The sequence below is a fragment of the Suricata suricatta genome, chromosome 14, assembly GCF_006229205.1.
Source record: "Suricata suricatta isolate VVHF042 chromosome 14, meerkat_22Aug2017_6uvM2_HiC, whole genome shotgun sequence".
NCBI lineage: Eukaryota > Metazoa > Chordata > Mammalia > Carnivora > Herpestidae > Suricata > Suricata suricatta.
The window spans coordinates 19,572,519-19,596,188 of NC_043713.1; the positions used below are offsets into that span (position 1 = coordinate 19,572,519).

Sequence of the window (23,670 nt, forward strand, 5' to 3'; positions counted from 1 at the left end):
ATTGTTTTTCTGACCAAAGGTTAACAAACTTGAAAAGGAACAACAATTGAAACAACATATTGAAAATCTGAATCAAGTTGCTGAAAAGCTTGAAGAAAAACATAATCAAATCACAGAGTTGGAGAACCTTGTACAGAGGATGGAAAAGGTAAGCCCCTAGAGAATTAAACGGATTCTTCTGACAGGGTTGGGGGAGAGAATGTAAGAAAATAACACTAAAATAAGACATTAAGTGAAAGTACTCTTTGCAACGACCTAGACTTTAGAAAGTACTCAATAATGTTGGTTTCTCCCCTTATACACTTAATATATAGGTCTGTACTCTCCCAGATTTACATCTACAGATACTGCAGTCATATCATTGTTACTTTCTCTCTCGAGTGTAAATAAGGCTTAGACAGGAGAAGCAGGGAAGGCTGTGAATGGAAGCGATGGGGATGAGCACAAAGTCCACCTATTCTTAGTAACAGTACAGTGAAGCACTGTAATCGTAGCTTTCTGTGTCTTAGGCTCAGTGAAATATCCATTTTTTGGCCATCTGAGTTCACTTTAGGATTGTAAAGTTCTGTGGCTGCATTAGGACAGATAGAATTCACATTAAGAGAAGACATTCTGGGGCTCCTGACTGGCTCAGTCCATTGAGCATCCAACTTCCACTGAGGCTGCGATCTCGTGGTTTGGTTCGTGAGTTCTAGCTCCACATCGGGGTCTTTGCTCTTGAGGCAGAACCCACTTCAGATCCTCTGTCTCCCTCTCTGCTGAGCCTCCCCCACACTCCCTCTCTCTAAGAAAGAAAAGAAGAGAGGAAGAAAGAAAGAAAGAAGAAAGAAAGAAAGAAAGAAAGAAAGGGAGCAAGGAAGGGAGGAAGGAAGGAAGGAAGGAAGGAAGGAAGGAAGGAAGGAAGGAAGAAAGAAAGAAAGAAAGAAAGAAAGAAAGAAAGGGAGCAAGGAAGGGAGGAAGGAAGGGAGGAAGGAAGAAAAGACATTCTGAAGGATTTGGAACTTCCATAAGAGACAATTTAGGGAAGAGAAGTGACTGAACAAAAATTATTAAAAATTTTATGCAGCATGCCTGTGAGTGGCTGGCACTCTAAATATAAACAAAAAGGGAGCATATAAATTTAATTACTCATTCCTTAGAATTTAGAATACAACCAAATATTACTGGGTTTTTAGTAGCAAAACAAACCAATAGAAAATTGGGCTCTCTGAAACTGAATATTTACTTAAAAATAAAATCTTAAACAGAAAGAATCTAGCTTTTGACTTCTAGTAAATATTGTCCAATAAATTTTTATATTTATTATAATAATTCCCTGGTTTGCCTCTTCTCAGCCTTGTTCTGTTTTATGTCTTCTTGCGTTGGTATCATTTTTGAAATGCCACTTCAAAAGAATCACATTTCAATATTCAGGGTTTCTGGCCAAAGGAAATTTGATTAACATTTTACATACTCCTCAAGAATTTAATTTGTAACACTGGGTTTGGTTGAACTTCTAATCTCAATGAAGGTCCTGTGAGGCAATCACAAAAAATCAAATAAGCCCATATTTAACTGAATCTAGTAAGACTAATATATAGCTCCTCTGTGTTGTGGGGTGGGTTATGCATATTATTTTAGCCAGATACATTGGGCTAGAATGTCCTCAAGCAGCTGGTTTGGAGGCAATATGACAGTTTATAGTTATAATATTTTGAACAAACTAACATTTGGATGAATACTTTGTAGCATTAGAATATTTATCCTGTAATAAACAGTTCAGCAAACTAATCACAAAGAATGCATGTAGGAAAGGAAGACAATTCTGGAATGCAAATAAAGCTGATTAACCAGTTCATTTAAATTTAGACTTGTGATCACCCCAAACCCAGTAGCACCGGGCCAGGTTTAGTGGCCAGCTGTCAGTCTCAGAAAATTAACAAAAGAACAGCAGAGTATAATTTCTATGTCCTAGAAACCCCGTGTAATCTGTATTGGATGTGCATTGATCTCAGAATTCTGGGTTATTCACTTGACTATTTATTCAACAAGTCTTTGAGCACGTACCATATTAACAATCAGAACTAGAGGTTAGCTATCTATCTGTGAATGAACCAGATTCAATATCTTTGTAGAGATTGCAATGTAGTATCTGGGCTGTGTGGGACTCAAGGAATTTTCCATATCACTCTTCATTCCTTCTCCTAGGGTCCTCCAGGGAGGCAGACACTGCTCTTGAGGATAGGGGAATGTACTCCAGGATAAATTTCTGAATTGGCTTAAATACTGGCAGACATTTTTGAGAAGTGATAGCCTACCATTTATCTTGATATTGACCCATAATGGTGGTCTGTAGGTGCTCTGTGATGGAGTAAGCAGACAGGATGCCCATGGTTCATGGTCATGCACTAGCTTTCTAGAATATTCTAGTTCAGTGATTTCCTGAAGTGGAGCCTATTGGAATCTCAGAGAGTTAGAGATAGTTGGGGTTGGAGCAGAAGGGCAACGTGCCAGAGTTTTTAAAAACATACTCAGCTTAAGCATGTTATATTTGTAAAACAAACAAGTGGATAAATAAAACTCTAAGAAACAAAGCTTGACAATATCTTCTTGGGCTAAGGTTACAGAGAATCAGGCTGTGATGAAGGGTTCCTCATGTGTGGCGGGGGTGGGTGTCAGAATAAGAAGAGACAGAGCTCTAGATTTTTGTGTCAATAAGGAAAAGACATGAGTTTGAAAAGGAAAAGGAAATGAAAATTAAAAATGAACACCCACAACAAAAGTTGATAAATATTGCCTTGGTAGTGGATGGCCCCTGGAGAAGGATTCATTTTCTACTCACTTGAACAAGCCACTGCTCCAGTAAATAGCCATTAGTGGTATGAGGGCTGGTAATGAACACATTACTTAAAACCTTCACCATCTGCCCCACTTTAATCAGGAATGCAGTGAGAATGAATTCCATAAACACAGTGATAAGCCAGCAAAAACGCCCAATAAGAGCATTTTAATATGGCATATGTTCCTTTCGCTAGCAGTGCAATTCTGTTGCATCATATTTGTTTTCCAATGTCATTGATTTAGCTCTGTTGGAATGTTAGAGCTCTAAGGTGCTTTTGAGACCACCTAATTCCTCATCACCATTTTATAAATGAGGACAGTGGGAACAAGGAACGATTTCCACTGTCCTCCAGTTACCAGTTCAAAATGCTCTCCATTATGCGCCTGTCTTCTCTTGCGTCAGATAAAAATGATATACTCGGTTCCCAAATCATTTAGATGTTAACATATGGCAATTATTTAAATTGGTGTCTACTCCACTTTGATCAATAGGGAGAGGGAACGCGTGAGTTCCCCAGAGGTACCGTTTTTTGGGAATCGTGGATTGCCCACTGGGTGGTGCTGTGAACTCCTTCCCTTTTCCAGAAGACACTCCCTGAGAAAAAGCGCTAGCCAGGGTGGTGTGATTATCTGTGTTGTTAGAGAGGAAGCATTAGGAGCCCAAGCTACATGCCAGAGCCCTGGCCACTGCAGAACGTTTACTTGTCCAGTTGTCTTGTCTGCTTGAACCACGGTTATGAGGATCCATTAATTGAGAGTAAGTCCCGTAGGAAGAATGTTCGTTAATCACTGTTTTCTTCCTGACAAAATCAAAATATATTATCAACGAAGTGTTTCTTTAATGATTCAAGTATCGTAATAAGATTATGAGACATATTTGTGACCCCTCAAAAAATAATTTGAACACAACTAGGGTGACACAAGGGACATTTCCATATGTGACAGAAATGCTACAGGAAAAATTAGAAAATGTTAATGTAAATTTAAAACATAATAGCCATAAGATATGAAGCATTTGGCGCCTTCAAATTATTATAAATGGAGGTCATAATATATGTTCAAAAAGCATGTGGGCCTTCCACATGTAATATCTCCAATTATCTCAACATTTCAATATAGGTAGCAGTATCTCCATTTTAGGGATGTTCAAAACGTCATGACTCAAAAAAAAAAAAACATGACTCAAAAATATGTAGGATGAATATATGTCAGATGTTTTACTCAACTCATTCATTAATAAGGGAACCAACAAGATGGTAAAGCTGGCTTAAATGAAAGGTTTTGAGAAACTGGCTATTAAAAGCATTTTGAGAAAAGGAATATAGAATTGGATTACTAGGTTAGATACAGAGCTGGTTAATATTCTTTGAGGCAATTAAACCATAATGTGTGGGCTTATCTTTTCTACCGGGCAGAAATCTACAAATGAGTCGGGACTCTAATCAAATCATAAGCAATAAAATCATAAACGCAGGGAAATTCTCCATGAGAATTGGGTCAGGTTATTAAACAATGACCCAATCTGACATTAAAATCGTATATTGTTTTGATTTCCAAGTTTTGGATAATTTTTTCTAACAGAGATGAGGCCAGAAAGGTTAAAGGCTTGGCAAAAAAATACCTAGTCATGTGTAACTAGGTCAGTCTGGGTCCAACGAGTTACCTGCATTTTTGCTCTACAACACTGCCTTGGAAATTACCCATGTAAACATTATAGCAGGAACAGTTCTAAGCAGCGTTGTCAAATGTCAACACATCTCTTCCCATTCAGCATGAAAAAGAACACAATTGTCCCCAGTTGGGTTTTTCATGGACTTGTTATACTCCTTTTGAGTGGACAGGGTTTGGCTTAATAATACCATTAAGGTATTTCTTTAGATTTTTCTTTCTCAATGTCAACATTTCTCTTATATCCTAACTAGAAAGTGACTTTATCACTTGTGGCCTTGATCCTTCACTAAAAATTCATTTACTACTTTTCTATCTTCTGACAGATGCCCTGTGAGCTGAGCAGGTAGGGCTATGAAGATAAGGTCAATACTGTCCTTGGACACCAACAGCTCAGTCTCATGTAGGAGAAGCAGGTGGAACGGAGGGAGAGCCAATGCGAAGAGAGAGATGGGCTGGCAGTTTGCACTCGGGGTGGGCTGGAGGGAGGCAGGAGTTTTACTGAGCTGGGGATACTTCGGGAATGGGCTGGAGGAGGAGCAAGTCTCCAGGCAAGTGAGGAGAGTAAAGACACCCAGTCTTGACTTGTCACTGAGCTACTTGCGAACCACACAGGAAAATGCCTGGCTAGTTCTCCCTGGGGTGGGTTGTAACAGCTGAAATTGGCTCTGTACCTCAAAACGTATTTCTACTATTATAAGAAGTGTCTTTTGTGAACAGTTTGCAAGAAAGACTTACCAAACACACACACACACACACACACACACACACACACACACACACACAGAAATAAACTTGTTATCTTATTTTCTCCTAGGAAAAGAGAGCACTGCTAGAAAAAAAACTGTCTTTGGAAAACAAGCTGATGCAACTCAAATCCAACGCTACATGTGCTAAAAGGTTTGCAGATCTCCCTCCTATTAAAGTAATTCCTGATCCCTTTCCTCTCTGCTGGTCCTCTGGCCAGTGGACTGAAGGCTCCCACCTTCTAAGGAGACAGGAAGACTGAAAGTGCAGGATGAAGGGAGATTGCTTACTCTTAACAGCCATGTGCCCCCCTCCCTCCCACTGGGGAATCAGGGTGCAGCAGAGTTCCCTGGAGATCCAGAGAAACTGGTGCGGGGTAAATCCTTCTGAAGAGTAAATGAGGCTGTTCCCTCCCTCTTTACCCTGGGTGGTAAAGAAGTGCTTATTGAGGTCTTCATTCCCCTCATGCTTCTGATTTTGTCAATGGGTCTCTGCTATAGCCAGCATCAAATAGGTTAGCCTACAAGTGGAATTGTAAGATCATTTTGTGGGGCTCCCAGCCTTGTAGAGAATGAAGGAACTCTCTGAATGTATTCTTAATTCTTCAGATTGACTTACAAATACTTGTAACTCACAAGCTGTTATAGTCTTTAGTATGGGGATGACATGGCTCATGGATATGACCCAACTGCTGCATTATTTCACTGCTGTTAGAAAAATTCTCTGGAACATCATGTGATAACTGATAACCTATAAAATTGCCTCACATTTCTTTCCCTTTCCTTCCCTCCCCTTCCCTTTCCTCCCCTTCCCTTCCCTTCTAATTCTAAACCTGCCACCTTTTTTAGATGTTCTGATATATTCCAGTGTTCAAAGTCAAGTCTATTTCAAGGTCTTATTTCATCCCTCTGGAACTGTTGCTTCTTATGGTATCAGGCATTAGTATGAACCTTATTGAACATTATTATGAACCATATGTACATATGAAGAATGTACAAAGTAGTCTTCTCATTTATTCAATAATGTATACTCAAACAGCACTCTCTCTGTCTCTCTCTCTCTCAATCTTTGATTTTTTTTTCTCTTTCTCTTTCCTTTCCAATTAACTGTCTTTCTCTTTTCATCTCTCATAAGCTTCTGCCTTCTGTCTGGCTCATGTTCATCTATTGGACCACATATGCCAACGTCCAGATCTGGGCTGACCCTGGCAATTGCACATGCATATTCAGAACATACTGGAACACTGCTAATATTAATTTACACATACTGTTTTTTGTGTACAAGCAGAGAGCCCCAGCAGGGGACTTTCTACGAGAGTGCGGTATAGCCTGCACACCTCATACAGAATGAAGGGAATTCTCTGGAAGACATCCATAGGTCTTCAGGATTACATGTACTCATAACTTAACTCTAAGGAAATCTGTGGATTATCTTTTTTTTTTTTTTCCTGCAAGAGAGTTTTCCATGTAGCAGATCTGCTGGCTGGTACTGTATGCTTTCCATTAAGAGTCTGGACAATCTGAGTTTGATAACTTTTCTTTAAAAATGATTTTTATTGACAATACAGTTTTTGTCAGCCTTTGAGCCCAAAGTGTAACCATTTTGAAAACCAAGCTGAGCTATTTTTTCTGTTCTATTATATATGAGCATTTGTTATAAGGAATTCTCAAAGAGCTCCTAGGGAGGTCTTAGCAATATCTTGAGGGAAATGGATGTTTTGTGTTTCTAGAAAGGTGTTTGAACATCTAGGCTTATGCAATTTTCAGAGAGTGTGGGCATCACAAATATTTATCTTACTATTATTTTGTCTGTGTGTAGAGGTATTCACTCTGCTAAGTGACAAGAAAATGAAATCAGTAAGTGTCAGATGCTTTTGGTTAAAGCAATAGAGACTTGGTTAAGCTACCACAAGCATGAGGATTTCTGTTTCTCCTCTAAAGAAAAAAAAAGAATAGCATGATGTCAGAAAACAAATCAGTCAAGGCCATTGTAACAGTTTGGAGAAGAAGGGCAATGTGGTTGAATCCTGCTGCCTTCTGGTTAAGGTAACCCAAAGAGAGGTTTAACAGTATCCTGATGAATGGATACAATGGAAACAATTCTCCATTAATTCAATTTCCTTTCGCCGTGTGATTGGCAGACATTGGTCATCAGAGATAGAGGGTTTGCTTCTCCTCAAGTGCTTACGCTATGATGGTCCCATATTACTAAAGACTAAGCCATTTGTTTTTACATTTCTGCAAGTTCAAGATAGGATTGGTGCTCTGAATGCAGAGAGGAACCTCATTTGCCTCTCTCAAAAGGATAAGGCCAAGATTTTCCTCTCTTGTTGATGGGGCTTTTTTTTTTTTTGGCTGCTCCCATTGGCATTTCCAGGTTGCAGACTTTTTCAGCTCCACGTCTGGGATATATGACGCAAAAAGAAAACCCAAGGAACTCAACATTGTGTCATTCCTTGGATTCCAAAGCCTTGAGCTGGTCTGCCTTCTCTCCACCTTCCAGAGTCTTCTTGTGGTTTTGGTTGTACTTGGTGGGAAGAGTAGGGAAAAATACATCTATGCCTTCCCAAAGTGTAAGTTTTTCAAGGGTATTTTAATTTCAGCCTTTACCTTATATTTATATTGAGGCGCTGTGCGGCAGAGCATGAATCAGACATTGATTAGAAGGGCTTGGTGTCCTTCTCTAGGCCTGGCCTTTGTAATGTTTTCTTCCTGCTGTTTTGCTTTAGTAACTCTTTATTAAGATTGAGTGCTTTCACTGAAAGATAAAGAACAGAGATTAAAGGGAGCTCAAATGGCAGCTTATTTCAGTATATCCTCATATTTAAAGACCTTAAGTGGGTGACTAGGTTTCATATTTATTAAACAATACTGGGAGAGAATTTCTCCGATTTCTGTTAGTTCCTGTTCCATGTATTAATGCAGATAAGCCTGAAAGCCCTGTGTTTTCAAGAGTGCTGCTAGAAATATTTTCTTCCGCCTTGAGACCTCTTTCAGATATTATTTATCTACAGTGACTTCTGTGGTAATACTGGCATGGAACATGTGGGGAAATTTCCTGAGCTTCGTATTTTTGAGAAGCGCAATGTCCATCTTCTAAAATCACCACGCTTATTTTCCCCTTTGCTCTGAGTTCTGGGTCATCAAAGGACACAATGAGACCATTTTGAATACTCCTCTTTAATATTTTTACAAGTTTTTATTTTATTTTCTAATTTTCTTATCGGTTTGTGAACAGTTTATAAATATCCAAAGCCAGCCTGCCTCTGTAAGGTATTCTGAATTCTTTCTCCCTATTCCCAGGAAAGTCCTGAGTAACTGCTCCTTCTTTCCTTCTTTTTTTTTTTTCCCTCTTCACCAGAGCAGTTTTGAATCTTAGCACTAGCTGTTGGGCAAACTCTAGTTTGCCTTCTCTGCTCTGTGTGTCCTAAACTCCTCTTTATTGTGCAGTGCCTCTTCAAGCCCCTTTCTAATTTTTCTACCGGCGTGTCTGTCCTATTAATGGGTAGATGTATCCTTACACATCCAGAGTACAGCGCCTTTATTAGTCACTTCAGTTCAATATTCGGAGGCTAGCCTATACCCTGTCATTTGATGATTAGAAGACTTTCATTTTCGTCTGGTCAAAATTAACTTTGTGGTTAATACTGTCTTGAGTGCTATTTTAGAAAATCTTTGCCTATTGCAAATTCATGAAGATGTTCTTCTTTGTTATATTCTGAAAGTCTTTTGGGTCTCCAGCTTTATTTACCATCTACATGGAATTTATTTTTCTTATGAGGTGAGATTGGGATTAATTTTCTTTTTTTTTATATGAATGTAGAGTTGTCCCAGAATCTTTGTTGAAAAGACCATCCTTTTGATAAAATGCTGCCGAATCATCTTTGATATAAATCAAGTCCACTGGCCTATCTCTGTAACACACACACACACACACACACACACACACACATATATATAAAAATATGTAAAATAAAAGGGGCATGGATAGAGCATAATTTGTTTTATTAGTCTTCTATTGATGAACATTCAGTGTTCCAATTTTTATGTTATGAACAACAGTGAACTAACTGCATGTTACACGTAATTGCATGGTATTTTTGTAGCATAACTGATTTAATTTCATAGGATGAGTAAAGAGTAATGGCTAATATTATATAATCTCTATACCTGTGCAAGAATTTCTGTAGTTTTAGAGAAATTAATTTTTTCTACAGTGAAGCAAACTGTTTTTAAAGCTCTCTCATGCAAAACCAAACGAGGGAAACAATTAAAAGACTTTCTTAAATATTGCAAGGTGCCCGCAAGCCTCTTGGCTTTGAGAGAGTGTATCATACAGTAGAAGTTATGGGGCCAACCTCAGTGGTTCAGGGCGAGGCTGCACAAATGGGCGGGAGGACGCGTCGGCAACAACCTGGAGCCTATTGGAAAAGGCGAATCCCAAGCCGTGCCCAGCCTGCTGCTGGATCAGATGTGCATTTGAACAAGATCCCTCATGATTTAACAAGATCCTCCCATGCATATTAAGTTTGAGATGCAATGTTTTAGGACATGATGTGAAACAAAATGAGACTCCTTTTTTTTTCAAAGGAGAACATGTTCTCTAGTGTCACACGAATGTCCATGACCTTTGTAATATTTGCGGAGGCCATAAAAATCAGATTTTCAATTTCATTGGATGGTGGCTACTCATTATAAAGCCTTAATAGCTACAAAAATTTAATATATTATTGTGTAAAAAGCTTATTTTCCTAAAGCATATTCACTTACCTTTTTAAGTCCTCAGTATATTCTTGTAAAGTAATAAAAGTAGGAATTGTCCCATCTGCTCTGTGACTGTCACAGTGCTTCCAAGCTTGGCGACCTGGCCACAATGCATGCCTCAAAACTAAACTAATATTGGCAAGAAGAAAATATTGGCAAGTCAAAAGCTGTGTAATCAATTCCAGTTACCTAAATGGAGCTTTGTAAGAGTATAAATAATCTAAATTCAAACCTCATCCCTCTTTTTTTCACACTGGTTGATGTGGACTCAAAAATAATAGCTGGAATTTAAATTTCCTTTTTTTATGCTCTATTTATAGGTAGTAGAATACCCAAAGTTGGAACCCAAAATAGTAATAATGATACTGATGATGATGATGATGATAATCATAATAAAAAACAAACACAGCCAATCCACAACATAACTAGCTTGTATCATTGGAAATCGGCTTCTCATTATATAGAAAATCTGAATTCCCAGCCCCCCATATTGTAGCCCTACTACCTTTATGTAATTATCTGTGCATCCCGCTGAGTTCTAGGTCTGTGGTTGCTCCTAGGCATGACCGTTTAGACATGCGAGTGCTTCATCTGGCTCAATACAGTTTGACTCAGCTAGCTCCTGGAGGGAGGGAAGTCACAGATGGCGGGGAGGGAGTTTTTGACATGAATGGATATTCTCATTCACGTTCACGTCTGGGCTTATCAGAGGCTGCTTTGTGGCTGTTTATCTTCAGTGTGTTGTGTGCCGCCCGGGTACCCCAGCACCCTTCCCACGTGACGCCCAGGAACAGGGTCGTGCGTGAGGAGAACCTGGCGGCAGAGCGATAAAAGTCAGCTGCGCCACGCTTCAGCAACTCTTTCTTTTTCCTCTTGCACTTGCAGCTGCCACGATCTTCAAATGGAGATTGACCTTCTCCAGGAGCAGCTCTCCCATCTGCAGTTTGTGATTCAGTCTCAGCATCAGAACCTGCGGAGTGTCATCCAGGAGGTCAGATTAATCAAGCGCGCTTCTCTGGTAGACGGGATGTTTGCAGCGAAAAGACCGAACGCAGGCAGCTTGTAGGGACCTTAGAAGCAGTGAGAGTCTTCTCCCTGGTGACATGTGCTTTTTATTCCCAGGCTGCATGACTCTGTGCTCAATGCCTTCTTTTATCTGTTTGCCAGCACCTGTAGCGTCCTCAATGAAGATATTCGGGAAATTGTGCTTAACTGCTCTTTAGTTGTTCCCATGATTTTTTAAAAGGGGTTGCAAGCCAGATCAGGTACACTGTTCTTTAGAAGACTTTGGAGATTAGAAGATTCAGCCCTTTTTGAGGAAGCTATGATCTGTTTTTATAACCTCATAAACAGCAGATTTACTTAGTAGGTGTGTGGGGCCAGGGGCGTAGCCTGGCCGTTCTTCTCCGGAAACACACTGGCAGGTGAAAGAGAAGAGGAAATTGTGGGGGCAGCCAGATGGATGGCGGATTGTGTACTCACACGATTCATTCCAAGACATCTGTTGATCTGGGTTGAGGGCTCTGCTTTACACTTAAAATCACACCTTCCATCATTTTTTACTCCCAAAGATTTGCTCCCAAGAGGAATCCTTCTGAATACCTCTAATACCTCCGTGACACAAATATAACATTTGGCTAGAACTTCACCAACAGACCAGAGAATTGAGTCATGGTACTTGAGAGCCAGGATGGATGTAGAGGGTATCCCACATTCTCATTTTACAGATGAGAAAACTGAGACTCACAGCAGTCAAATGACAGAGCTGACGGTGGCTGAATCGGCCTTAGACTCCATGGATTTCTTCCCTTCCTATTCTGCTCTGGTCTTCACACCCCACCTCCCCAGCTCCTCGGCAGATGCTTGTCTTCCCAAGTAAAGCAGACTCAGCTCACGATCAGGTTGACCAGATCTCTGCCTCAGGGAGCTTCCCCGTGCCAGGCGGTGGCCTTGCGTGATGGCCACCTGCCTCTGTACCTGCCGTATGAGAACTTTATGCGGTGGAGACAGAGAATGATGGCCAAAGCTGCTTCCCACAGGATGAGTGCCCGCTGGACTCGGTTTAAACAGGTTTTCCAGAGATTCCGACATTTAATAGGACTGTCCACATGCTTTCATCCCTAGTTGCCAATGTGCCCTGCTATTTTCTGCAAAGTGCTGAGTCCTCTAATACTTGGGATTTAATTTTTTTTTATTTGATGGATGTCAGTTGACCCTAGAAACCTGTGCAACTTCTGACTTAAGTAACTTCCCTGTTGTCTGACAAGATTTTTCCAATTGTGTTTCCTAATTCTTAGATGGAAGGATTAAAAAATAATTTGAAAGAACAAGATAAAAGAATTGAAAATCTGAGAGAAAAAGTTAATATACTTGAAGCACAGGTAAGGAGGGAATGTGTTGTATGTTTAAGTGTGACTGTGATTGTGTGTGAGTGTGTGTGGGTCTGTGTGCTCTGTATATCCGTGAGCCTGCATATGTGTCACATGTACTTGGATGTGCTTGTGTGACACTGTGACACAATGTGCCTGTATGTGCATGGGTGTGTGGGTGTATCTGTGTGTGATTGTGCCTGAGTATCCATGTGTGAGTCTACATGTGTCTGTGTGTATGTATATGAGCATCTTTTAGTGAGTGTGCAAATGTGTGTCTTCTATGCATAAGAAATTATAGACTTGTGGGAGAGAGTACTCTTAATAATTATTAAAATATTAAGCATTATTTTATAATATTAAATACTATTAAATAACTGAAAAGTTGACCCAAATTTTCCAGAATGCTTGCTATATTGGAGAGACAGAAAGCAACATGTGAACTTGAATTAGAAGCCTGGTCAAGACCACCTTGTGTGAATTCTACTCCAGCCAGATAGCTGGGTTTTCTATACTCTATCTTGGTTTCTTTCCTGTCCTGAGATGTCCTCTTTTCTTCAAAAACAATTTTTTTAATGTTTACTTACTTTTGAGAGAGAGCGTGTGTGAATGGGCAAGGGGCAGAGAGAGGGAGACACAGAATCCAAAGCAGGGTCCAAGCTGTCAGCACAAAGCCCAACACAGGGCTCGAACTCACAAACCATGATGTCATGACCTGAGCCAGAGTCAGATACTTCACCTACTGAGCCATCCAGGCGCCCTTCTCTTTTGTCTTCTTTTATCTTTCACATCCATCGTGGCTTCTGCCCTTTGCATTAGAGCTCACCCACTTCAAGAAGCCTGTTATAATATTATTTTTCAGTGTTTTGAAACCTGCAGCCTAGCATAATTTACCATCCTGAGATGGCAATTTTCTTCCTGCCTGCTCATCCTCTCTTCCCTGTCAAAGCCCTTTATGGGCTTTCGACTACAGACCCAGGCTTGGCAGTGCCCTGCCTCCCAGCAAGTGAGGCGAAGCCCACACGGCGGCAGCTGGCATGCCCAAAGATGACACGGCTGTGTCCACTGGGGCTCGAGCCGGTGCCCAGGGCCACCGTTTCCCTGTCTGTCAGAGGCTCATCACCCACTGCCTGGACCTGGTACCCTTTTCTACTTCATTCTTCGGTGCATTCTCACGCATTTCTAGCTTCCTCACTGATGACCTGCCGATAGGGAAGTTTGTCTTCAGAAATTATACCATTTTCTAAATATTAAGGATTATCTCATTTCATAGAACCATCATGATCCTTAACATTTAATTTAACAAGAATGTATTGATAGAAAGTATCAAAAGTATGCAAAAAATTAGGTTCTTTTGGAAATTTATGTCAACAAACTATCCTTGGATAGAGTCATAAAAAAAGCAGACATATTCTCTGGTCAGTGATTTTTAGTTTTGTAAAGTAACGGTGTAATAAAACTCCTGGATATGGCTGTTCTAATTAAGGGGAAAACTATGAAAGCCCATCAAAACTAAGTACCTAAATCTAGTCAATGAAATAAATCAGCATGAGAAGTTAAGATAAATGAAAATAAAGACAGTCTTTCTAACATGATAACTCTTACGTTTGGTTCTCAGCAACTTGAGAAACTAGGGACTTGTTTTTGGAAAGAATCCCAATGGCCTCTACATAATTGTCCAGCTTGGATTATTTTTGTTCTAGTAATGTTGTCATCATGATGTGATTCAAATTGCAGAACATTCTATAGAGAGGAGTTTTTCTCAGCGACATACTTGGTCAACGACGTGTGCTTACACTTGTTTGGGGTGTAGATTAGCTTTATCTCCATCATACAAGGAGCATCTTCATTATCAATTTATCAAATCTGAAGTACATTTCCTACGTGGGACTTAAGTGCTTAAATCATGAAACATCATAGTGAAATGATCAATGTATGTGAAAATTTTTTTCCATTTTTTAGTTATTATGCAGAAGAGATGCTGAGGGATATGAAGGGGCAAAAATTCACATCGTCTTCAGCTTTCCTTACTTCAATGGTTTTTCATCTTTTTTTCCAATTTTTTCAATTTTATTTAAATCCACATTAGTTAACATATAGCGTAATAAAGATTTTAGGAGTAGCATTTAGTTATGCATCACTTATATGTAACACCCAGTGCTCATCCCAACAAGTGTCCTCCTTAATATCCATCACCTATTTAGCCCACCTCTCCAGCACCCTCACTTTGTTCTCTGTATTTAAGAGTCTCTTATGGTTTGCCTCCCTCTGTATTTTTAAAAAAATTTTTTTTTAATTTGTTTTTTGAGAGACAGAGACTGTGTGAGCAGGGGAGGGTCAGAGAGAGAGAGAAACACAGAATCTGAAGACAGACTCCAGGCTCTGAGCTAGCTGTCAGCGCAGAGCCCGACACGGGGCTTGAACCCACAAACCATGAGATCATGACCCCATCTGAAGTCCGATGCTTAACTGACTGAGCCACCCAGGTGCCCCTGCCTTCCTCTGTTTTTAATTTATTTTCTTTATCTTAGCAGCACATTAGAATTAATTGTGGAGTCTTGGAAACTCTTGAACTCAGACTACAACAAAGTTAAACAGAATCACTGGGATGAGGCCCTAGATTCATTAGATTTTAATCTCTCCAGATAATTTCAATATACAACTAACACTGAAAACCAGAACTTTAGTCCAGTGGTTCCCAAACTTCAGCAGATGTCAGAATCATCTGGTGAGCTTCTTAAAACTCATCCCTTGGCGACCCTGGGTTTCTCAGTAGGTCTTACTGGAGATTGAGGATGTTCAGTTCTAGTAAGTTCTCAGGTGATGCTGATGTCGCTGATATCCCAAGATCATACTTTAAGAACTTTTTGCCTTAGTCTTTTTCTCCCTTATTTTCCACCTAGGCCATTTCATTTTGTCTTCAAAGTCCAGATGAAGTCTCCTTGTGTATGAAAATATCATAAATCATTCTGGTCATTGATCTCTGTTATACCTTTCATGTAGTAATTAATTACTTACTGCCTCTGGCATCTCCTGAACTTATTATTTTTTATTTTTTTAGTGTTTATGGGTTGTTTTTATCACTTCCACCGTGCTATGTGTTCTGTATACTGGAAATGAAGATCCAGCTTTCTTGTGTGTCTTCACAGTCCCTCTGCCTGTGGGTGGGTGCCATAGACATGGCAGAAACTGACTAATTGGATGGATGGATGGATGGATGGATGGATGGTTGGATGGATGACGGATGCAGTAGATTAATTGTTGACTAATTTATGGACAGTTTTTTTTTTCTTCTGTTTCATGTTTATCAGACTTGAAATCCCTTCAGAAATCTTTGAATCTCTGTGCCTCCTGGGGCTCACCCCTTACTTATTTGTAATAGAAGGTGGTTAGGCAATTCCTCTGGTTACAGAAAAATAATGCCTTTCAGGGAAAAGACTGTAAGATTTGGAGTCAGACAGGCTTGCATGAAGCCTGCACATTTGTACACAATGCTGCATATACAATGTGTGGGTTATCAGAAACAAGTTACCTAAACAACTTGAGTTTTGTCAGGCTTATTTCTTTAGTATGGAGAAGACTAGAAGTTATCAAGGAATAGATGTATGGAAAGCGCTTGGCAAAAGTCTTGACATTTGCTAGGCACGCCTAATTATTAACCCTCTTGCTTCCATCAAAATTCTACCATCTGTTTCCCCAAACCATGCATTTTGGTGTTGGCATACTCCAAACCGTCTGGTGGGCTTTTAGGAAATACCTTTTAAATTTCGATTATATGACACATTAACTCCTTACTTTCCTAATCGGTATTGGGGCAGATGTATTACTGTTCTTTTAAAGCCACAGCTCCCCTTTTCAATCTCCCACCGAGCCACCCTTCAGTCCCACACCCTACTCTATTGGCGTATCCTTTAAACATCTTGGACTTGCCAGTGCTGTCAACTGAAAACTCAGCCGTGAGCATGGGATGCTTCGTTGTTTTAAGTCTCATTGTCCAGGTCTGCTGAGTGAATGTGCTTGGTGTGACTGTGCTGTAGAGGAGACATTGGCACTATATTGGAAGGACCTGACTTTGAACCCTAGTTCTGCCATGAACAAGATATTGGGCACTTAAGCCCTTTGGACCTTAGTTTTTAGTTATAAAAATGGTACTTGAACTAGAAAATCTTAAGTCTTAAAAATCTATGCTAGACACTGGACACTGGACACATTGATACCTCATTTCAGAACCTGTGAAGAAAAACTATGATTCTATTATACAGATGAGGACCTGGGGCTCAGAGAGGTCAGGTAAACTAAGTGAGGTCACAAAGCTCTCAAGTGGCGGTAGTTGGATCATACTCGAGAAATTAAACTGTTGCCTTCCTTATTGTCAGCCACTGCATTATCTCCCAAAAGTATGGGAGCACTTCCAGATTAAAATATTATGATCATATGAGATTTTTCTTCCAACAGCATGAACATGGTAGGCAAGACATGTCTTATTTACTGCTAGTAGAGAGATCAAGAAACTGAGGCTTCAGTGAGAAAATTAAGGCTAAGAATGTCATGAACTATATAGTAAAGAACAGATGGAGCTTATTTTCACGGAGTTTATAATCAAGAGATTGCACAAGAAAGACAAACATGTAATAAATACCGTGGGTGTCTTTAACAAGGCTCTTTAATAAAGTTATGTTATGAAGTTCTTTTGCATCGCTTTACATAAAAGAAACTGTAAAATCAAACATAGTTCAGCTGTTGAATTTCCGAGGCTGCTGTAGAATACTCTTATTTTAATCCCTTGGAAAAGTGTGCACTCTTCCAGATATGTTGTAAGAGTGACTCTCAACCAGCTACGTTCTGTGTTTTAATAGAGCGACTGAAACAAGCTTACTGCCAAGGAGTGATGTAGGTGGTGGGTTGATCAGAAGCATTGAGCATGTGGCTAATATATATGCCACCTATATAATCTCTACACATTTTTTTTCAACGTTAGAATAAAGAACTGAAAACCAAGGTGGCCCTTTGGTCTGAAACTCCTAGGACAACAGTATCCAAGGGTGTCTCTACAAGGTAAGTGTTTTCCTCCCCCATCGCCATCTGCCTTCACAGCTTCTGTTGAACATTCATTCATGAATGTTGGCATCTTTCCCACTTGAGAAATATTCCAATCTATTAATACTTATGTAATCACTTTACTGTTTCCCAGTTCTTGAGAACTGGACCTGGGTTCCTTGTTTATCACTGAATCCTCGAAGCCTAACATAGAAATACTTACTGAATGAATGAATGGATAAATTTTTCTTGCTTTGGGCTGTAAAACAAGGCAGGTATCTGCTTCATCTCTTTCTCCAGGCAGTACACACCATCTTCCTTGTTGTCCTTGTTTTTCTGGGACTCCTGTTTTCTGTAGCATTGATGGACATTTTAATTATGATTTAAATGTCCATGCCTGTATCTCAAATCAGGTAGATTGTAAACTTCAGGAAGGCAGGAATGGTTCCTTGTGATTCACTTCGTTTGCTGCATTGCTAAGGGCAAGTGTCTTCACTAACTACCTAATAATGACTGAATCAAGCAATGATAATGACCCACCACAGCAATCAAAATGATTGTTGAAACCATCAAAGTCACTTTCTAATGGTGACAGAATCTGAAGTGACAAGTTGTAAAAAAGAAAAAAAAAGAGACTTCTGGGCTCAAATCTTATTTCCATAATACTCTATGAAATTATCACCTAAAAGAAAACATAGTCTGTGATTACATGAATCATTTAAAAAGTGATTAAAAACTTCCTGTTCTAGCCACTTTTGAATTTCCCAGGCTAATCCCTCTAGGGCAGAAGGCTGTTTTCTGAAAATCTCTTCTGTTCAGTGCCTGAGGTAGAAGCTCAGGCCCGCTGTGATAAGCATCAGTCCAAGAATTCAGGTGACTCTCGTCTCCCTGGGCAGAACTCCCTGCAGCCCTGCTCACTTTGCTAATGACAGATGTAATTCGAGATGAGACGAAGCCATTCCGAATAGATTCTTCTAACATTGTCGGGCCCCCTGATGCGAAGTTATCCACTTTTTGGCCAGTAGCCCTGAAACTTCCAATAAAGAAGAGAAATTAAACCCCAGAAATATTAAAGGAGGAAGTGAAATACCCACATTCAGAAGCAGTGAGAGTGTTGTACCCAGATTTTAATATCACCCCCAAAAACCAGAGACCACCAGGGAGGCCAAAGCACGCATGCAAAAGCAAAGGGCTTTATTACAGGCTTATATAAGCATGGGCTCACAGACTCCACCAGTGTACTGGATCCATGTGGAGCGAGCCCCGAACATGGGGCGGGTGGGGGGGGGGGCAGGGCCTTTTATGAGTTTGGGAAGGGGGAGTTACAGGAAATTGTGACACAGGTACAGGGGTCCAATCAATATAGCATCACATCATTGACAGTAACTTTAACCAATGACAGAGTGGACCCAGAACCCTCAGGGAGGGCGTGACTAGTCTTAACCTCCATCTTTAGGCCCGCCCCCAGAAATGTTAATGATGTTAGCTGGCCTTCAAGGTCAGAGGGGAAACCTGAATCAGACCTGCATCCTTACAAGAGAAGCAGTCACTTCAGTGGGGGAAGAAATGCAGAGTCCAGAACAAAAGAGCGAGCATGACTTTCCAAGGAAAAGGAAGACTATTGATTTTTTGTTCCCTTACCAGACACCAGGCCCCTTGGGGCGGTGAGGCATCCTGGCCAACCTCAGCTGTTTTGACCCTGTAGGGAATGCGGCCAGAGTGGAGTGAAGAAGAGATCAACTGCTTCTCTCTACCGTAACAACTCCGTATTGAATCCGGAGACTCTAGCCCGTACAGAGGGAATGTGCTGGAAAGAATGACTTCTATGGCCAATTCTTTCGTTGTAGCAAATTAGTTGTTAAATGTCTTTTAGTTTTAAAGATTTATTTTCTTTCTATGACTTGGTAGGTCTCATATGTGCAAAATAAAATATGGCCAGTTGGCTGCTTTGAGAATGTAAGTGGTAGTATGATGCGGTAATTCTGGGTTCAACCAGATGCAGTGGAATTTAACTCAAGGGAGAGACTGCAGTAGAAAAGTAGCCATTAAGGTGGAGAAATCATGTACGTTTAAAAATTAATCCAGGCAAATATCTTTAATTGCCCATAAAACATAGTTCTATGTCTCTGAGTAAATACTAAAAAGCAAGGTGGTGTCTTTGAGCATTAGAACATATAGGTGTTCCTTGAATTGAACACCAGAAGAAGTGTTTGCTGGAGATCCAGGATCATGTTCTTAGACAAAAACAAGAACAAGATGCACATATAAATGTGTGCGTGTGGGTGTGGGTGTCTGTATACATACATATATCCGTACATATATATTTTAAGTACTAGAATCAGACAGTGAGGGGTGAGGTTCAGACTTGAGAAGCCCACAGGACTAAACCATCCTGGCAGGAGGGCTGATCTGTGTTTCCTGTCTCCAAGTCACTCCAGTGCATGTCTTCACCGCCTGGAATGGCAGATACAGCCTCTAACTCTATCTCACTTCCCTTCACTCCTCCTCACTTCTGTCCCACTACAACTAGCTGAATTTACATAAGTTTGATGCTTCCACAGTGTGATTCTATTATGTCTCATGGGGAATTAGTCAGAGTCAACCAATTAACCACCAGATCTCTTAGATTAAATCAAGTAGTTCAGACTTGGTAGTGTAGCGGTGGTGGAGATGGTAATGGTAGTGATACAGCAATTGGATCACTAAAGTTTAGTGTGCTTTCAATAATTAATTGATCTTTTCTACAGTGACTTGAAGACTGAAGGCACTACGCCCTATATGATGTTGATTAAGCTCCGGAAATGAGCTGGATAACTGAAGATCTCCATGAGAAAGATCACTATGTGGGTCTTATTTATTCCTTGAAACACAGCCTAAACGTGCAAGTCAAAATGGCTCAATGGCAGTATTCAATGAGATTTACTATACATCAACAGCTCTGCAGGAAGACGGCACTCCAGAAAATCAGACAAATAAACATTCAAGGCAAGGAACTCTTCACTGAAAACTTACTGAATAGGTGAAGAGATGTGGGGCTTTTGATAGAAGATGAATTTTGTTTTAGACTTAAAAAATCTGAATCTTTTTTTGTAGAGTTTTGCTGAAGGAAATTGTTTAAGGTTGTCAACTATGACATTCTGATAGTGGTTTTTATGTATATAGATGGAAGAGTGTATGTGTGTGTGAATAAAAGATGTATTTTAAAGTTAACTTTGAATAATAAGAAATACCTTAACATGAATTTATAAATTCATCTCCTGACCCATTGCTAGTGGGAGAGTTATTCTCTATGGCTTTATGGGCAGCAGAAGGAGTAGGTTCGTTTCAGCTAATTCCCCAACTCACACAGCCCTCCAGTGCTAAGAATCACAATGTCTTACTGTACCTTTGGAAGCCATTGTTCTTTGGCTGGGATTGAGAATTGGTTGCTAGAGATGACCTTCAAGTAAGCATGAAGAAATACAGTGTGACTCTGGCTTTGTGCCTAATTTTATTTTCAAGATTCATTGTATTATCTAAGACAATATTTGGGGGGAAAGAATAGAAACAAATGCTGTCAGCTCATACCTTCACAAAAATGTATATATTATGGGTTCAGAGGTACAGTGGCTTCTGTCTGTAGCTAAGAAGACTCTGGAATTGGAATTGTATGGCTAGTGCCTTGGTGAAAGTGTGCTTACATTTTGACATAGCATTCATCACAGGTGAGTTTGTGCTTGCTGTGAGGAAAACCAGACTCTAATTTGTAGAAATGCAAACAGGCTAACAACAGGAGACAATGCACTTGAACTAAAGGAATATGGGCAGACTTAGCCCTGCTGAAGGGGGAATTACTTGTAAGCCTTTTGATCATCCTCTCTGGTGTATGACTGTAAACATTTTCTCAGGGAAGATGCTTCAAGCTTTTCAATGTGGAATGTGAAGTATCAGTATTATCTATGAAATATTTAAGAATACATACAAATGAGATAAAGTAATATATTTATAAATTGATCAAAGTACTGTAATCCTTGAAATGTTGCATAACTCTATGTGTGCATTTCATGCTTCATGTTTTTATTGCTTACTAGTTTTTCAAATGTAGTTACTTAATAACATTCATGACACTGTTCGTATGCCAGGAACAATTCTAAGTACTTTACCTGTATTAATTGCTTTAATCTTCCCCCAAAGACCTCAAAAAGCATGTCATATTATTATTACCATCTCACAGTGGGTGGATACTCTGAGGTCCAGTAATGTTCCCTGATGCTAACTGTGGAGCCGGGATTTGGACCTCTTGACGTGGCTATTGGTATTCCTTCTGCCTGCTCGTTTGGTGGTTTGAGATAGTCCTACCCTACAGAAATATTTTTCTTTTTGCTACTTTAATAAAATAGTTTCCTTGTTGGCTCTCTGCATTTTCCTGTGAATGACGATTCGAAACAACCCATGCTCATATAGTAGATGTTTTCCTGTAATAAGCGGGTCTTTCACCTATTTGGACTACCCTCATAAGATGTAGTTCAGAAAAATCTCCTTGCTAAAAATCTTCTAATTTTACATTTATTATCATGACCTTCTGCCACAGAGAAGACTTTTTGGCAGTATATTCTCAGGCACATTTGTGGGAGATTGGGATCATGAATTCTGCTTCGAGTATTTACTATGTAGTGCATGAATTCACCTTTCACCTGGAGATCACTTAGGTGCCTTTTACACCTCAAGCTGGATGGTAATAAATATGAGATTTTCGAATGGACTCATCTAACAGACCTAACAACCAGAATGATTCCCATTAGAATTATGTGTTCTCCAGACAAACATAGGAAGACACTGCTGGATTTAATGTAGGTTTCAGTCTGTTCATTTTTGAACACGGAAGGGCCGCTGGATGTGATACAGTTAGGACCTGTCTTCCACGTTCACCTTGGAAGGCTCTTTGGATTTCCGGAGACTAAGATTCAGCAGCTTCAGCAGCGCAAAAAGATCTCGACTCTTCAAATACAAAAGTATCTTGTTAATAGCATCAGCAGTATCATTTTTTGTCACATATAGATATTTCCTAGATCTTTACTATCTCAGCTTTTGTCATTTGGAATGTTTTTGGAATAAATATTTCTGAGCCATAAAACAAGCTATTACAATGGAGAATAAAAAGTATTAATCTGAAAGTAGTGTCACATGAGAAATACAGGAAAAACACTAGTTCAATTGCAGCCTAAACAATTGCGCTTATAATTATATTAATTAATATATTAAATAAGAAGGTCTAAGGTGGACCTTGAAGTGAATATATGAAGTAGAAAATGAAAGAAACTTAGTATCACGTTGATCACATATTATCATTACAAATTATCATTAGGAAATGTTTAAACAACAACATAAACAAGTGTTTAAATAATTGGTATAATATATATTTTAAATAATAGTTTACAATAAGGAAATTGATATTATATTTTATGTCTTGTTATTATTTCTTTTTACATTAAAATTATTATGTATAAGTACAGGCGACTGGGTGATTCAGTTGGTTAAGTGTCCAACTTCAGCTCAGGTCATGAGCCATAGTTCTTGGGTTTGAGCCCCGCATTGGGCTCTGTGCCAACAGCTAGCTCAGATCCTGGAGCCTGCTTCGGATTCTGTGTCTCCTTTCTCTCTGCCCCTCTCCTGCTTGTGCTCTCTCTCTGTCTCTCTCTCAAAAATGAAAATTAAATTAAAATAAAATAATTATTCATAAGTAAATTAAGCCATTTTTATTTGATTGTTCATGACAATTAAATCCATAATGAGTCGATTGGGTTTGCTAGTGAACAGATATTTAGATGGTTCCCTGAAATTTTCTGCTAATTTTCCTTGGATCCAAATTAATGGAAAAAAGGAATCTATTAAGTTTTTATCCTGAGTATGAGAAAATAGTAGCATTATAAAATTAAGAACACACCTTTCAAATTTTTTCATATTTATTTACTTCTTTTACCTCTACTCTGAGCCTGAAGTAATTATATAATCCTCATCAATATTGATGTAGGGACCCATTCCATTAAGAACTGAAAATTCCTTCAATTAAATGTCATTATCATTATAATTCTTCCCTTTCTCCTTTTCTGCTTCCTTCCTTCTATTGTTTTGAGGGGTGGGAAATATTGAGATGCAGTAAAGATTTAGATAATCATATTTAGTGCTGTTATTATTAAAATATTACTTATAAGTGTTTAAAAATTGAAGTAGAATTACAGAAAATTGGCATTTATCCTAGGCATGCAAAGTTGATTTATGATTTGAAA

The 23,670-nt window shown here is 39.4% G+C and overlaps 1 protein-coding gene across 5 annotated transcripts in view; it reads left to right on the forward strand.

Moving 5' to 3' along the window:
* Positions 1 to 21,800, forward strand: part of CCDC68 (coiled-coil domain containing 68) — a 42,483-nt gene extending 20,683 nt beyond the window's left edge. For all 5 annotated transcript variants that reach the window (XM_029922719.1, XM_029922721.1, XM_029922720.1 and 2 more), the window contains 6 exons: positions 20 to 148; positions 5,306 to 5,388; positions 10,884 to 10,989; positions 12,296 to 12,379; positions 17,346 to 17,422; positions 20,152 to 21,800. In XM_029922719.1, coding sequence (XP_029778579.1) covers positions 20 to 148; positions 5,306 to 5,388; positions 10,884 to 10,989; positions 12,296 to 12,379; positions 17,346 to 17,422; positions 20,152 to 20,209 — 537 coding nt within the window. In that variant the 3' untranslated portion in view covers positions 20,210 to 21,800. The remainder of the gene's footprint in view (positions 1 to 19; positions 149 to 5,305; positions 5,389 to 10,883; positions 10,990 to 12,295; positions 12,380 to 17,345; positions 17,423 to 20,151) is intronic.
* The last annotated feature ends 1,870 nt before the right edge of the window (positions 21,801 to 23,670 follow it).